We start from the raw sequence: 17,141 nt of genomic DNA on the forward strand, positions 1-17,141 counted from the left end.
CATTTGTGCTCTTCCGTTGGTACTTTCGTTGGGTTCTTAACTTCTTGTAGTATAGTGTATGCAATGCAAGTAGTGGTAACCATGTGAAGTGACAACAGTGTATGTGATAGGAACCTTCTTGCACTGACCTAATTTTTAGTGAAGTGGTCACATCTTTGAGAGAAGATATATAATGTGGACTGGAATGTAGCAAGGCCACTTGGCTTCTTCAAGAGATGGAGTTGTACTTAGACACTGCTGAAACAGGAGCAGATAGTAAGAAAGAAGAGAGAGAGAGAGAGAGAGAGAGAGAGAGAGAGAGAGAGAGAAGGAAATGAACTCATATGAAGGGAAGGGTATGTAATAGTTTGTTTAGTGGGAAGGGGCCCTTATGGGAGTAGACAGGCCACATGTGTTCACATGGTGTCCAAGGTCCACGTCTGCATGCTATGCTGTATAAGTATAGACACTAGTTCAAGTGGGTGATACTACAGTTGTTCATGCGATGATATACATATGAAAGATGGATCCTGACATGAACTTATAGACTAGGAGTTTCATTCATTGATAGGGGACATTTATTCGTAAATAAAGCCTCAATCGTGATAAGTCTGTGTAGAGCATTCTTATTCAACGTCTGAAGAACTTATCCATGCTAATCGTTACATCTTCCCTATTCCATCTCTTCTATGATTATTTGCATCTTTTGTTCCATTTACACTGCCCTTTTCGTTTCCCATTAAACTAAACAAGGCCTTAGCTTTCTCATTTCTTTCTTCCTTCATATGTTTATGGTGGGAACCAGAAGGGTAGGTTGGCAGGATTCATAAGGCATAGGTGATGGGGATGGGAACTATTTCCTTTTCTCCTGTCCTTGTTGGGCCATGAGGAAAGAGATGTAAACTTGCTTGTTCACTTGGGGATTTAATCTAGAGTACATTGCTCTCCTTTTCCAATTATGATGACCACAAACTGCCTATTAGATACACAGGCATCAAATAGGACCACTTAGTTTTTTTGTCTAAACAAGTATATGTGAAACCTAATGCAGGAATTGAGTACCACAACTTGCAATAGATGGACAACTTATAGTACTCTTTTATGTAGGAGTCTAGGATACACTAATCACATGCACCTAGAATTGTGCTTCGCCTAATCTTTTGTGGAACATGGTCTCACATGGAGGGGATCCATTTGTTCCACAAAGGCACGTATCCCTCTGGGCTCCCATGATATATGATGATGTGTCCCCAATTTAGGGCACTTTTAGAAGATTTGTCAGAGTAAAGCAAAAGGTCTTTGGATTGTTTTGCTTCGGTCTGTAACCTATGATATTAGAATAATGGTATGGCTTTGTTTTGTCCATAGGATTTCAAAGAACAAGTTGCAACGTGCCCTTGCTTCCATAATATATGTTGAGGTTCTTTTCATGGCCAAGCAATCATTCGACTTGTTTTTGAGATGTGTTTCCTAACAATATAACTGAAAAGGAGGTTCTAATTTGGGATCTTTATGCACTGTTCTAGATATGATTTCTTTTGATAATTAGTAAATCAAAGAACTGCTTTATGAATATACAAATATTTGTCTTGTATTAGTATCTTTCTCTTGATTGCAATAAATAAGTCGTATGACGTATTTTAACTCTCCTTTAGGAATTTTTTTTCTTCTCATAGTGTATGTGTATATACACACATAATTAATTATACATATGTATACTTAATGAAATGTTGAACAGAAAACATTAGGCCTTGGTCCAATTGCACTTAGATAATTGTTGGAAAAGAAGAAGCTTAAATATTAGTATGTAAGAGACTCATATTGGCGTATTATGAGTCTGTGCATATTAGACCACTTAGCTCTACAATTCATGAAAAAATTCTTTTATAAAAGCAATTCACAAGGAAAATTATAGGAAAAATTACTCCTTTAAATACTTAAGACTATTCCCTATTCTTCTGTGCCTCATTTGTAGATGTTCCGATTCAAATTAGAAATCTTTTCTTATACATGAACTTGTTCATTTGAAGGACAAGGTAATTTTGGGGTACGGTGGAATTATCTCAACATAGAATATGATGTCGGCATTAGCAAACTTAGTTTACTGGTTAAATCCCATGGCACTTCCACATGTCTGGCAGCCAATTCAGCCTGTAATCTTGATTTTGGACGAGATAATAAACAACCCTAAAAGTGCTGATGCTCTCACAACAAAATGGCAAACCAAAATGATCTTTAATCTGTAGATAATGTGACTATCAGTGGATTCATTCCTAATAAGTCAGTTTCATGAACAGATTCCTGTGACGGTATTAAAATGTATGAATTCAGTGCAGTTTGAATTCATTGATCTCTCCTTCTCTTTTAGTTCATAACTACTGCCGATCTCTCTTTAGACAATGTTTTAATAGAGTACTACAATATCTTGCATCTTTCAGCAAAGCTCATTTAGTTGTAAACATAGAATTTACTGTCTCCTACCTACTTTGTCATCATTTAGCAAGGTACGTATGTGATGACTGAATAATTAAAAATCACTTCAATGACATAATGAGGAACAATTGTTGTTTATAGTAAGCTTTCTGCCTAATTCATTGTTAGGCATGCTGGATGCCAAAGGAAGAAAAATAGTACTATTAACTTTGAGAAAAAGAGAAGTACTATTTCATGTAGCATTATGAGAACAATAAAAAGATTACATCTGCTATTCTCTAGTTGGTTAACTATTAAAGAAGGTGGTGACTGGCGATTCAACATGGTATCGGCACAGGAGGATTTTTTTACTTTGGCAAACCAAAGTCTCTTTATGTCTTTTGATCTAAATCCTCTTAGAAGTTCGACATATTGGAATTTAAATATAAAACCTCCACTAATATATTTATTTGAAATTCACATCTTGGACGCACTAAAATGATGTGAAAGTATCAGAATATAAAAGGTCAAGTTCATTGTATTCTGGTATCTTAATCTTAAGGGAGACAACAAGTAGAGTAGATATATTGTATTGCATGCAGCTAATGGTGATGTTGTCGACAAGGAGAATTACATGAAGTTTCTCAGCAAAGCTACCTTCACTTTATAGATAAATCATAAATGGAACAGACAATAAAGATGGCTGGAAAGGAGAGAGGAAAAGCACCTATCTCATACACAATCTACATAGTGTTTATTCTCAGCAGGAACACATGTGCTTTAAGAGAAAGCAGTCCCGCAATGCTACACACCATATATATCTGAGAGTCTTCTCAGAATCATCACTCGCAACTCAAGGAAGCAAATATACTGAGCAGTCCTCTGAAGCAGTGCCTCTACGCCCTCATCATGACATGCCGGAATTATCTTCTTCAGCTCTGTAAGTTTCCTTAGCACCAAAATTTTGAAAGGTTTCTTCCTCAAGTTGATCACATTCCTTCTTCTCTTCAGAGAGAAGAAAGGCTCTCTTCTCATCTCCAAAGGCCTAACCATGTAGGATAGTCTTGGGGAAAATGGTGAGTATAGGATAAGATATATGTAGGCACTATGTTGTGATATTTCAATGGGTTGTATGGAGAAAACTAGCTGTGACCCATGCACAAGCTTGTAGGGTATACATGGAACCACGAGTTGGCTTGTATTATATAATATATAAATATCAACTGTTTAACTTCATAAATTAACCACATGGGGAGAGAGATGGGAGAGGACATATTTTATTGGGATTACTTTTATTGAACAGGCATGATCTCCTAAGTCATAGAATGTCGTTTCTGTATTCCTTTCTTATACTTAATGCTATGCTAAATTTCATGAGCCACATATATCTTAAGTACTTGTTTAATGATTAATTTTGATAGTTGAAAAGTTATAAAAGAACAGTCGAAAGTACTTGTAATTATATTCTGATGGATCCAAATTGAGAGCAAGAAGTGAGTTCCACCCATTTATAGATTTGAATGCTGCATAATATAACATAGTACATGGAGAGAGATAGGTGTTGGAAATAGGGTTTCAATCTTTTTCTTTCACTATCTCATCCAGTGGTAAGAAGGTATACAGTTAATTATACACTTATTCTAGTGTAATTCTTCCTATTTGACTTGAATATTTTCTTCTCGTAATTAGTAGAGAAAGATATTTACTTAAATTAGAGAAGTCAATGAAATTATACACAGATCATGATTTCTTGTGTTAACTTTACCTCTTTCAGCTTATTTCGCCTAATTCTTCACAATTTCAGAATCATGATATAGTTAAAACTTTTTATATATAGTTACTGTGAAATTGATTGAGTAATATGATATAATAAATTACTGTTATCCATGTTGGATGAAGTGCATCAAGCTCTCTCTGTTTCTAACTTCATCTCTTTCAGCTTTCCGCCTAATTCTTCACAATTTCAGAATCATGATATAGTTAGAAGTTTTCATATATAGTTAAATTGTGAATTTGATTTGAGTAACTTGGTATACTAAGTTGCCTTAAACGATGTCGGATGAAGTGCATCAAGCTTTCTCTGTTTCTGATCAATTGTAAAATTTGTAAGAAATGCAGGTCAAGTTTGTTATTAAGATAAAGCTATTGTTTTGTTACCATCCTAGTATAAAGACAGCACTTCAATTAATTATTATTTCAATCATTCTCAATTTTTTTTTTCTCTTATTCCTCTCTCTCCTCTTTTTATTCGTGAGTATAAAGAGTATTTTAGTTATTTGTTAAAATATATCTTACTTTTTATATTATATCAAATGTTATAATTACACCGCCACAGTGGTTTACAGCCAAACAATATTATAACTTAAATTGGTATAAACTCTCTTATGCAAGTTTAGAAAATAAGTGTAGGTTAAGAATGATGTAGAACATTTGCCGGTGATTGTGATATCAACCCCTCTTATTTCCCAATTATATGAGAGCTTAACGGGGAACCAATCTTACTAAAGAGTATAGATTCGGTACAGGTCAATCTGTGTCGACAGGTCTACGTATCAAATATCAAATATCATGTACCTTCGATGATTCTATTCACTTGCTCGTAGAATTTGAGCGGGCACGATAAGATCTATCGGATGTGTTCAATTGATGCGACCCGCTTTAGAGTCACTTCAAAACCTTCATAGAATCCAAATCCTTTACCAAGTGGTAGTGATGACTCATAAAGATGCGTTGGTGTTCTTCTCCGTGAGCTAGAAAGTGGACTCTATAGGTGAAGTTATTATTCTCATCTTGTGCTGTCGCACTTTTGAGTAGCAATAATAATAATAATAATAATAATAATAATAGTTGTTCCATTAAATTTCACCACCCTCCTTGTCTTCATCCAGTAGACATCTATCAACTTCATGCTTAGGTTATCCGAGAAAGAGACCATCTTTATTCCAATCATGATATTTTAAAGAAATACAGCGGCAATTATGTAAAAATTCCTTTAAAAAAAATTCCTTACACTTTTTAATTTCTTTCATCTAAAATAAAGGATTAAATTGTCTCTAAGATCATGTGACACCGGCAAATTATTATTATTATTATTATTATTATTTAATTGGAAATAATACCGGAATGTACAAAAATATTTCATGAGGTCTATATAGATATATAGAAATGGGGTGGGTGTAATTATAATTATGCCTCAAGAAAAAGAGAAAAAAAGAACTCTTCTCGTGTTCGTGTTGGTTTTATTGTATTAAATCCCATGCACATGCACGTGTACGTGGGAGAAGGAGAAGACTAACTAGCGTGACATAATAATAAATGAAATAAATAAATAAATAAATAAATAAAAGAAGGCATAATAATAAATGAACATACTTCAAAGTTCAAACTCGAAAAATTAAAAGTCGTCTCAGTAGCAAGTGATCAGTTCCAGTTTGGAAAATGTTGCATGCCAACTTCTTCACTGCTGGTAGGCAATAGGCTAAGTTTGGTCAGGGGACAAGTGGCCAATTCTATGAGCTTTTTTTAAAATAAATATAACCGTAGTTTACTCCCTGTATTTTTACTATTTATAAATAGAGTCTTATAATTTAGCTATTTCGTTAAGTAAAAATATTTTATTTCTAAAATAATTAAAAATACATCTGGTTGAGGATATTTTTATAATTTTCTTAGTATAATTAATTTAACTAAGAGATTTGGTTAAGTTTAATTAATTGATCTAACGGTAGGATGTTTTCTGTATATATTCGCTAAGTTACAGTACTTGATTTACAAATAGTAAAAATATAGGGTATAAACTATAACTTTATTAAGAGACGCAGTGTTATATGCAAATTTTCTTTTTTTTTTAAAAAAAAATTATTTAAAGTAAGTCTTTTTAAAAACATATAAATATCTTGAATGACTTTCCTCAGATATATATATATATATATATATATATATATTCCACCTTTCTGGAGTTATATTTTGTTTATTGAATAAGAATTAGTTGCATATTTATTGGTTTGTGCTTATCTGGTTTAGCTCACAATCTAATTATATATTTTCTCTAATTTATTCAATTTCTATGTAATATCTCTATAGTTTGTTGGATAGTAACATGCTAAGCACTAACACAGATGAGTTAGCAATTGGCATGTCCAAAAGAGACCTAATTGACAGCCTAGCCTATTTTGCTAGAGATCTAGTTTGGCGAACAACTCTAACCCTCCCCTGATTTCTACTCCTGAATAAATTAAGAGCTATATAATATGTGTTGTTTGTGATCATTGCTTCTAACTCCTAAACAAGATTAGACTTGATGCACATTGAACTATTTTGATCGATCCAAGGGTACTATTAGAGATGCACCAACGCAATAGTCATGCAAATGACTATGATCACATATAATATTGAATACATAATGCCCTATAAGGTTAAAGTAGAGTGTGGTCATGACCATCAGATTAAAAGCACATTTAATAACATCTCTAAATCAACCAAAATGGGATTGATCCACACTGAATCCTTTTACGCTGCAAAGAGGCATCAAACTCGGGGCAAGGTTTTTTAATAGCACAAAATCAAGCTAATGACATGGTTATCATTTAAGAGCTCGAAGGTTAGATATCGGCTGAACAAATAATTAATCCTTCCTTGACACAAAGATAATTATGATTATTCATGAACCCTAAAACGAGATATGAGCTAGATAAAAAGCCAACTCTCTCTAGATAGAAAGATACTTAGGCTCTACTGAACTTTAGCTAATATAGTAAGCTGTCTAAACACCGCTAAGACCGGCTCCAAAGCAACCGTACTGCCGAGCTATTAAACGAGTTGAGCTTTTGAGTCAGATTCCATAAACTCCTTGGTTATAGAGAATGGTACCTACTAACTTTACTAGAGTTGGTTAGACTCTCATGGGTGGTGACATTGCATCCGATGAATTTACGATTTGGTGCAACCTATCTTGCAAAAAAGAAAAAAGTGTTGTTCTTTATCAAGTAGTCGGCAGCACAGTGATTACGTGCAAAACGTGGTCGCTATCATTTGAGCCAAAAATTCAGAGACTACTGTGATCGATTCATATGCCACACACTGAACCATCTCAATCCATCCAATGTATCCTCTCAAATCTAATGTCACATTTGTCTAATCTCCATACCCATTTGTTAATTAGCTACATCAATGATAATAAATAGCAGGGCCCTCCTCTATTTGTGAAGTGAAACCTAATTGGGGATGACCAAGTCAGTCAAAGACTTAAAAATCTCAACATGGAAATTGGGACGTTTTCTTCATGTGTTAGGAAGTAAAACTCTCGAGTAGGCACTGCCTTGTGGATAGGTTGCAGGAATTTGCTCTTTTGTTGTCCAATTAGCCCATTACAATCTGACAAATACATTGGGGGTGAGATTTTCTTTCCTGGAATAGTGGAACATGAAGTCCACCTTGGCCTACAGCGGAATGGAAATGAGATAATTAATGATTGGAAATAGTAGATCTTGTTGTTCATCTTATGTGATTAAAAGGCGGACAAATATTAACCAACTATTGTAGAGTCATGTTCAACTTACACACACGACTTGAAATCTAGACTAGACGGTTTACTGTACTAATTAAAGCTCAGTATGAAACCTAAGTGTTTTTTTGTATCTAGAAAGGATTAGTATATTGTTTAGCTCATATTTAGCCTTCCGGCTCTTGAATGTTCAATAAATTTCTTCGATTGGATAGGGTTTCGACAGCACAAAAATTATTGTAAGTTGGTCAAAAATGTTACTACTAGAAGATGACATGTTGATCTCCTATTGATATCCCAATGGTCGAGATATTCTGTTCCTTACTAAGCAGATCTTCTCTCCAGTATAAATACTCATAAGAAAGAAAGTTAATTCAGTAATAATAGTTATAGCTTAATTAGTAACAGTCTCATGCGACTCGCGTTCATATTGTATGAGTATTTTCGAATTCAAATCCTGAAAGCAGTCTCATTAAACTCGAAGAAATTGATTAAATCTACTGTGACTCCCAAAAGAAAAGAAGCAAGAGAAGATTATGATACAACATAGAAGACAATAGTAAGCCTACAAGAAAGATGCCAAACTCCAGTTACAATTGATTTATATTAGCTTTTTTAAGAACCATAGGTATGTTCTCAAAAGAAAATTTCCAAATTTCCAATCACCATTATGCGTAATATTCTCCAAAATCATCCCAAGATCCACAAATTAAGTTTAATAATATCATACATCTCCAAAATTCCAAACAGCCACATCTTTTCTTTCTTTTCTTCTTCTTTTGGGCTGGCCATGAATGAACATCAGGTATCAAGTACCAAGTACCAAATAAAAAAGATAATGCATCAAGCAAAAGTAGCAGCACTTCCTAAAAATTTAGTTCATTTCCACAATAAAAGATTATATAACTACTCTATGATTCATAAAGAATAATAAACAAATTATAGCATTAACCTCCTTATCTGGCAGATATACAACATTCAGAAGGACCCATTTTCAGATATACAGCACAATAAGAGAACAGTCTTATATCTACAACACCACTATAGCCATATATTACTCATATCAACAACAAATTGATTGGCATTTTAGCTACAGAGGTTCATATATAGCAACCACACAAAGGTCAACAGGACAAAAGAATAGGCAAAATGAAACCGACCCACAAAAAGAATATAGAGCTTTAGCTGCTACCAGTAGTAGCAGCGAGTTGGTTGAAGGTGAAGAGCCACAATCTTCTACCGCTCTCTCCTTGTGAAGCCGATCGACGTAAGCTGGATCCTGATCTTGAGCATCTTATAAGACATGGGCTTGTCTCAGGAGCGCCCATGCAGAGCGTTGAATTTAGTTTCATTGAAGGGAACCTCTGGCAGCTGAGGGACCTGAAGGAAGATGAACCTTCTAACTGGAAATCAGGCTTGCACAACTGGCTGGCCATTGACGTAGTAGAATCTGAGATCACAGCTGGGCAAGTGGTGCATAGGGATAAGGACAGGCTCATCCTTGATGGCTCCCTTATCGGGCTTGCACCAGGGAGCATGACATAGGAGATAATTGCATGCCGGCAAAGAGGACAAGGTATTGCCCCTGGTGGGCCAGATACAATGGTCAAGGTGCTGTTGGTTGAACATAGATACAAAGCACATTTCGTGCAGAACTCATGATTACAGCCTGGAAAATGAGAATATTTGTGATATATGTCAGCAGAGAAATCAATTGCATGGGCCAAACTGGGACATGGTAGGAATGCACATCTTCAACTAGCCCCTAAGCACCAGCTGCTATGAAATCAAGAAAAGGCTTTCTTAGATTGTACATACTTCCAACCCAATAATTGGTGGCCCATGCATGCATAGTGTGCAAAATTGGCAAGTCCCTTGGAAAGATTATTGAGAATCTTCAGTTTACTGAGTAAAATGTGAATATAACAATACAATGTTAACTTGATATTGCAGACCCAATTATAAAATATGAAAATGGATACTCTGCCAAATAAGAAGGCAAACAGTTTATGTTAATGACTGCCACATAACTGTAGACTAGAGGAAAGATTGGAGGTGAAAATGAAAACTATGTTCTATATCCATAATGAGATACCCAAGCAATTCTGTTGACGTGTGCACATGAAGCCATTTATTTCACTAACAGGTCAATCTTATGTCTATGGTTCCAAGTGTCGGTTTCTGTTTTGGTTGGTCAGTTATGACTCCAAGAAAATACAAAAAGTTTGGGTCAAAATGTATGCAATGGATCGTTTTCGGCAGACACTAGTCTGAAATAATGGTCAAATCAACAATATTGCAAAGTTTTGGCTGGTATTGTTCCTTCTAGGGTGAAATTTCAAACAATGAACAAATCTACTCCATGACATAGCTATTGGAGAAAAAGACCTGCTCAAAATTAAATGCAAAATAAACTCACCATAGCTAATTCAATGAAACGCATTTGCAATTTTACAAAGTTTTGGCTGGTATTGTTCCTTCTAGGGTGAAATTTCAAACCATGTATAAATCTACTCCATGACATAGCTATTGGAGAAAAAGACTTGCTCAAAATTAAATGCAAAATAAACTCACCATAGCTAATTCAATGAAACGCATTTGAATAAAAAAATTCATGTGGCCCGCCCTTAATCTTCCGTATAGCATGAGTGGCATGTGTATACCAAAAGTCACATAATTAAGAGAAGTTCCTCTCATGGGTAAAGGCGTCCTCACAACTAAGACAAAATTTATCAATTCCATAATCTCGTGAATCAAGCATTCAATAGACAACGATTCTAGAGATAAGATAACAAAAATATTAGATTATGATGGCTACATGAAGTAAAATTAAACGGGTTTCAAGAAAGTACCTTCTGCAGCTACAGTGCATCTCCTTTCCAAGCAGACAGCACATGGATCAATACATGCAGGTGTCCCAATTGTATTTTTCCATCCACATTCTCTGCAAGAGACAACATTCCCTCAAATTACTCAAATAACCAGCAGTCTTCACTTACTCGTAGAGAACAACATAAAAGTTACACATACCCACTTCTCTCAAAACAATATAAAAAGTTACCATAGAATCAGAACTATGAATATACCACAAAATCTTGGAAAAAGATTACTAAACAGAGTTTAAGATATGAAGAAACTGTATTTAAATTTAGTTTCATGCAAAACAGATCTACTAAAAATTTCTATTTACTTACTGATGATGCAAAGCATATCTATAGGTACAAGTACTAGCATATGGTACTCGCTGATTAAAAAAAACTAATAATAGTCCCTAGGGAACTCATATGGTAGGTTTTGTAAAATAGTACTATACAGATGTAATAACAGATATGACGAATTGGCTACTAGTGTAAAGGGGAGAGACAAGTGAATTTCCTCAAAACCAGAGGATTATGTCAAAATTGGGGATTAAATCCTTACCTCTTTAAATTCATCTATAATGACATTCAAGATGATATTCAATAATTTACATAATTTGTTGACGACATTGTCTTAATTGATGAATTTATGATAGGGCTTAACAACAAACATCAGAAATATCGAGAAGAAACTTTTAATTCCAAGGTCCTGGTGGGTCTCATCAAAAGGTCTTTGTAGGTCTAAGGCTGAGCATATATAATGCAAACTTTGCAAATCAAGGCAAAAATATGGGGAAATTATCTTTAATGCGCCAAAAAAATGCCATATGTATCCTGAACCCTAACACCACCCTAGAACCCAGCCATCTGGCCTCCCTTCCTAAACTGGCTATAGCTCAAGGCTTCTCGTTGGTTGAGGAATTTTTCCCACTAAAGCAAGGTCCAATCAGTTCTCTTCTTTTTCTTTTTCTTGTTTTCTTTGTGTATCCTCACAGTTTGGTGATCTCATGTCCTTCAGAGTTTAAAACTGCAGCGAAGAATATTGGTGATACCTAGATCTAATCTGATTTGAGGCCAATCAATGCTAATATTTCTACCCCATCATCACCAACAGTAACAGCCATACTGGTTGCTGTGTTACAATAATTAGATATTACAAGGGTTGGATTTGTCACTTTGTGTTAACAAACCACTTAATGGAAACCTAATCATGTTGTGTAAATGAGTTATATGGGTCGTGAAATTTCAACCATGTAATAAGCAGGTTGTGCTCGTGTTTACTATTCAGTATTTCATCTTTCTTAATAAATGGGTTATGTATATGTCGGCCAACCTGGCCCAACTCAAACCAGCTAGACTCGACACAATTGCCACCCCTACTAGGGGTGCCTATTCTCATGTGCACAAACAGTAAATAATGTAATCAATCCTAAGAAGTATGAAAGCCAAACAACTAAATACAAAATTTTAACAAGTGAATACCATATATTCAAATTTCATATGAAGATTAATAATTAAAGAACCTGCATAGAGACTACACTTCGCATTTAAGATGAGATGGCGATAGCAAATCATTACTTCAGACAAAATACAAGAACTAACACAGCCATAAAATACTTAATAGTCCATCAAAACTAAAATACACATAAAAGTCTTGCAAATATTAGCTTCTATTTGAATAACTGAACAATTTCAATAGAAGAAAATGTGCACCACACTCACCTAGCAATGTTCATTATACTCATTAGGGGGAGACAAAGGTAAGGAGAAGGAGGAGTGTGTAACTGACTTTCTGGTTGTTTGCTTAAGATATCCTCAAGCCAATTTCTATGCCATGAACGAGCTACCATTAATGGAGTCCAACTGCAGTCATATGGAAATGATTAATGTGAGATTACACACATTTCACATCTAACAGATGAGATAAAAGAGATGAGTCAAGATATCTATGTATTAGAACACATCCACTGCATCATTCAAAAGCATACCCATTAGAATTTTCAGCAGTCAAGCTGGCTCCTCTGCCAATAAGAATCTGCATTATAATGTTCAGATAGTTAGTTTTCCAGAAGATGAGCAATCAAACATATATATCTAACATACTTGACAACAGACTGCATTTCCGCCACAAGCAGCATAATGAAGTGGTGTGCTTCCTGCACCTGCCAAATGGAGATAACAAGCTTTGTTTTGAATTTTGCTGTAAAAAGTAGTCCTTTGAAAGCATAAGAGTACTGGACAATAACTTAAAAAGACTAATGTAAAATAGCTTAAGTAAGAAATAACTTAATAATGCATCAGCTATGAAGTAAATGCAAATGTGAATAAATCTTCATCAAAGCAAAGCAACTCCTAATCATGTGGATGAGCTACTCGTGAGATTGATCAGTGTCAAGGGAGTACAACAAATATCTAACATGAGTTTACTTGTTGACATGGGTATACATGTTGAAATGGATCTTTTTGGATGTGAGTGTCCAAACAATATTAATTGCTACTAACAACATTCTTCTAGAAAATTCTAACAATAATATGATCAAAGGAAGAACAACTAATATTTTTGGAAAACCCTAGCAATACAACTGTGCAGGTGAAGCCAAGCTAAATATAGATGTTTCTGCAGAAATTAAAAATCTTTCCAGGCTTAAGTAGGTTCTCCTATCTGACTTAAAAACCTTTCCAGCTTGAGCTGAAGGGTTAAGTAAACCAATCCAAACTAAACCAAGTTCAATTAGTATATAATAAGAAACTTACAGGTCATTAGTTTTCCTATCCTGCGTCAATCATCCATCATCTCACAAGATCCCATGTTTCACTAATATTACATCTAAGGCATCATGTATCTGTAAAACCTATTTGAGTCAAGTAATGTATAGAAGCAGTTTGTTGCCTTAGGAATTGGTAAATGATTTGCGCTAAAGCAGTCTGTCCCATCTTTCCTAAGCTAGCCCACCAAAACCAATTTTGAATCTAAAACCAGAAAAGTAAGGATGGGTTTCATCAGAGGAATCTGATTTGGTTTTGGTTATAGAGATCATACAATCGGTTGGGGGTGGGTTGAGGTAGGTTTGACACATAAAGAACTAGAAAAGCCCAACATTTTCTTTGTTTACAGTCCCAACACTCCCTCAAAAAATCAAAACAAGGAACGTTAGGATGTAGGACTTGCAATACTTAAACCAAAGGAACATAATTCTTACTTGGTAATTAAGATAGAAACATAGAGCGATTCAAAATTCTATGAAAGATGAGGATAGTGATCTTCCTACTTGTTTTCACTATAGAGAATAATTTTTAACTTCAGCAGCTAAAGGAAAAGCAGAATCACACTTCTAATTGTAAAAGTTTTAAGATCCACAAGTATAGGTACTTCATCAAATAGCAAGTAGCATGTCATCAGACAAAAATGTGAAAGGTCTGCAAGATTATAAAGCAATAGAATTCCATGTTCAGGTAGAAAATTCCAGCACATTGCAATGATAATAATGGTAAAAATAAGTAGTTGAAGTTCAATTGTAACAAACAGAATAGAAAAGTAGAAATACGAAGAAAGGACCTATCAGATCAATGGTCGTCCCATCTTCCACTGTGACCTCCGAGACACAGGCTCCCAAGTCCAATAGCAATTGCACACTATCCACATGCCCATTTAGTGCCGCCATATGAAGCGCAGTGATGCCTCCATCTGCCCTTCTATTGACTATCTTGCATAAGACACTGGAATTGTACAAGAAATAATTATTTCTTCTACAAAATAGAAGAAAGTACCAAAGAGGATAATGATAATTCATTGTACTTGTCATCATAGTCTATAGAAACTTCTTCAGCTGATATCCTTCTCATCACATTCCAAAACTCAGGTATGCTTGGTACATAATCAACTACCAGAAGACGAATGCAACGAGCATGACCATTTAAAGCTGCAAAGTGGAGAGCTGTTCCTCCATTGAGATAATCTGTTTTGTGAATCTAAGAATAATTTCACATGCCATCAGAGATACACAAGATGAGACAGGCAAAAGCTGTGATCATAAAAATGTTGAGCATAAAAGAAAACTTACATTGGCTCGAAAGAGCATGAGAGTTTGAACAACCTCCCAGTGACCATATTGGCAAGCTTGCATTAAAGCAGTCTGTTCAAAAGTTGAATATTTTCTTAAATTTGGAAGGGAAAAAATATCCTTCATGCATTAGAAAATTTTAAAAATATAAAAGATTCTCAACGAGGTCAAAGAAAGTCATGCAAAATAGGACTGGACATAAAATTCACCTGTCCTCTGAAGTTCCTAAGATTGATGTCAACACCAGATTCAAGCAATAGAGATACAATCTGAAGATACAAATCATTAGATAAAATTTAGCTACAACAACAAATAGATCAACAATTTAATCTCTTAAATTAAACAAATGGGCCTGATCAATCAATAACCTCATGGTGGCCCTGAGCCGCCGAGTGATGCAGAGGTGAATTCCGAACGCCAAAGGTAGAATATCTCGCTAATCGAGGGTTGTATTCCAAGAGAGCCTTAGCCTCTTGAAGGTCCCCATCTCTCGCTGCAGAGACGAGACGTTCCCCTGACGCCGAGCACCCAAATGAATTACCCATGATGCTCAAGAACCCCATAATCTCCAAAGCGAAGAAATAGAAGTGACTTGCTGTATCTCACGAGATCCTTTCTTTGTCCCGGAAAGACGATTCCAATTGAAATCTCTCAACATTTATACATGACCCCAGAAGAACATTGTAGCTGATCAAAAGGGACAAACGAGGGAATTCGCCTCCTACTCCTCCCAACGCCCACTAAATCCAAGATAAATCTCGGAAAAAAAGAGAGAAAAAAATAATGACCACGATAAAACGATCAAACCGTAAAGGTGATCAAAAGACACCCCTTTTATCCTCCAAAACTCACAACTTTGCGAGAGAGAGACAAAGAACCCACATCAAATCGCGCCTCATTTGCCAAGATCACGAAGACCCACCTCTCAAATCGCCATCTTTTGTCGCCTCGGTGGGTGCCCGGATGAAATTTCGATCCGGGGGCGACGTGTATCGGGTGTTTACACCGGCATAAACACCGAATACACAGAGGACAGACAGAGGAATACAGCTAAATGGAAACCTAGTCGCCGCTTACAATGAGAGGAAGGAATATTTGCCAACGGTTATTTTTAGGAATAACAAACCATATTGAAAGATATAATAATAGAATTACGAAAAGCAACCACGAAACGAAACATAACGGTAGAAAGATAGAATGAAAAAAATATATATATCTATATCATAAAAAGGAGGAATTTGGTCGATCGAGAGAGAGAGAGAGAGAGAGAGAACTACCTTTTAACTAGATGCCCTCACCATTAGGTCACAAACAGGGAAAGCATTTAACTCCATGATTGGAAATGAGAGGGAGAGAGGGAGAGAGAGGGAGAGATTACTACCAGTACCCAGTCAAATTTCTGGTGGGGTTTTGTTTCTTTTTTTTTTAAATTCCTGTAATAAAGAAGCTTATTTATACTAGTTTTCTTTTTTTCCACCTCCTGTATTTGGATTTGTAGATGGATTAAGCAACCCACAGAATAGAATTATTGCATTTGTTTTCCATAACTATTATTCTTAAATATTAAAACTATATCATTATCAAAAACATTCATGAGATGGAATTTAATCATGTCATGCTATTCCAATTCAAATTCAAATTCAAATTCGAAAATATTCATAAGTAAATGTGATTTGATCTAGAGATAAAAGCTAAGTTAGTCTAATAATTACATTATAAAGTTTTTTTTTTAAAAATGCATCTTTTATATTAAGCATCAAAAGGTACCAGTTAAAGTTAATGGAAAATTTATTCAAAGGATTTCATGTACTCCTTTCTTTTTGCATGGTAAAACCCTACTTATAATGGAACTAAACAGTTCAAGTATTGTAGACTTATTTTTGAGATCGCTAAACAAAACCAAAATGGATGAGAGATCAGGATCCACCCCTAGAGAAAAGAAGGGAATTCTACTACAATTAGAAAATTAGTTGAGTTTTATATATATTTTTTTAATTAAGATAGTGAAGTTTTAATTTTGTTATGAGAGAATTCCACTATAATTAGCAAAAGGAATTAGCAAATGGATTGTTGTATTGATATACATGAGACATAAAGATCAAAGATGGTTGCGCTGCAAGAGAGGAAGAGAAAAAGAGGAGGAGACTATTCGCCTTCGCCCTTCACCGCTACCTGTTGCGCTCGTCATTCCTCGTAGCTCGTGTGCCCTAGATTGAGGAGTTAGAAGGAGATCGGATTGTGTACTCTCAAGACTTTGCTTCGTTGGTCTAACCATATTATGACTATTGTATTACAATGACTTATACCCCAGAGTCTACATGCCCACTA

General features: G+C 35.2%; 1 protein-coding gene across 2 annotated transcripts; it reads right to left on the reverse strand.

Moving 5' to 3' along the window:
• Positions 1–8,821: 8,821 nt before the first annotated feature.
• On the reverse strand, positions 8,822–16,137 carry LOC140760248 (probable E3 ubiquitin-protein ligase XBOS32). Of its 2 annotated transcripts, XR_012104346.1 has the most exons (11): positions 15,182–16,137; positions 15,023–15,082; positions 14,814–14,885; positions 14,549–14,721; positions 14,309–14,469; positions 12,856–12,914; positions 12,741–12,787; positions 12,475–12,615; positions 10,747–10,838; positions 9,713–9,799; positions 9,423–9,563 (listed from the first exon to the last, which is right to left on the reverse strand). XR_012104346.1 is itself a non-coding variant. In XM_073097123.1 (10 exons), exons 1-10 carry the CDS (start codon positions 15,374–15,376, stop codon positions 9,076–9,078), a joined length of 1,488 nt encoding a protein of 495 aa, XP_072953224.1. In that variant the 5' UTR covers positions 15,377–16,131; the 3' UTR covers positions 8,822–9,075. The 2 variants fall into 2 exon arrangements, 1 of the variants encoding a protein (XP_072953224.1); XM_073097123.1 differs by lacking the exon at positions 9,713–9,799 and having other exon boundaries at positions 8,822–9,563; positions 15,182–16,131.
• Positions 16,138–17,141: the final 1,004 nt, after the last annotated feature.

This window comes from Typha angustifolia, chromosome 5, assembly GCF_048772165.1.
Source record: "Typha angustifolia cultivar Huaian chromosome 5, ASM4877216v1, whole genome shotgun sequence".
In the NCBI taxonomy this organism is placed as follows: Eukaryota; Viridiplantae; Streptophyta; class Magnoliopsida; order Poales; family Typhaceae; genus Typha; species Typha angustifolia.

Excerpts from the sequence above, each read along its gene's own strand:
- LOC140760248 (XM_073097123.1), bottom strand. The coding sequence starts at position 15,376 with ATGGGGTTCTTGAGCATCATGGGTAATTCATTTGGGTGCTCGGCGTCA. Across the intron at positions 14,722-14,813 it reads TCATGCTCTTTCGAGCCAAT|ATTCACAAAACAGATTATCT; the intron begins GTAAGTTTTCTT and ends AATTATTCTTAG. Across the intron at positions 12,616-12,740 it reads ACTGCTGAAAATTCTAATGG|TTGGACTCCATTAATGGTAG; the intron begins GTATGCTTTTGA and ends ATATGACTGCAG.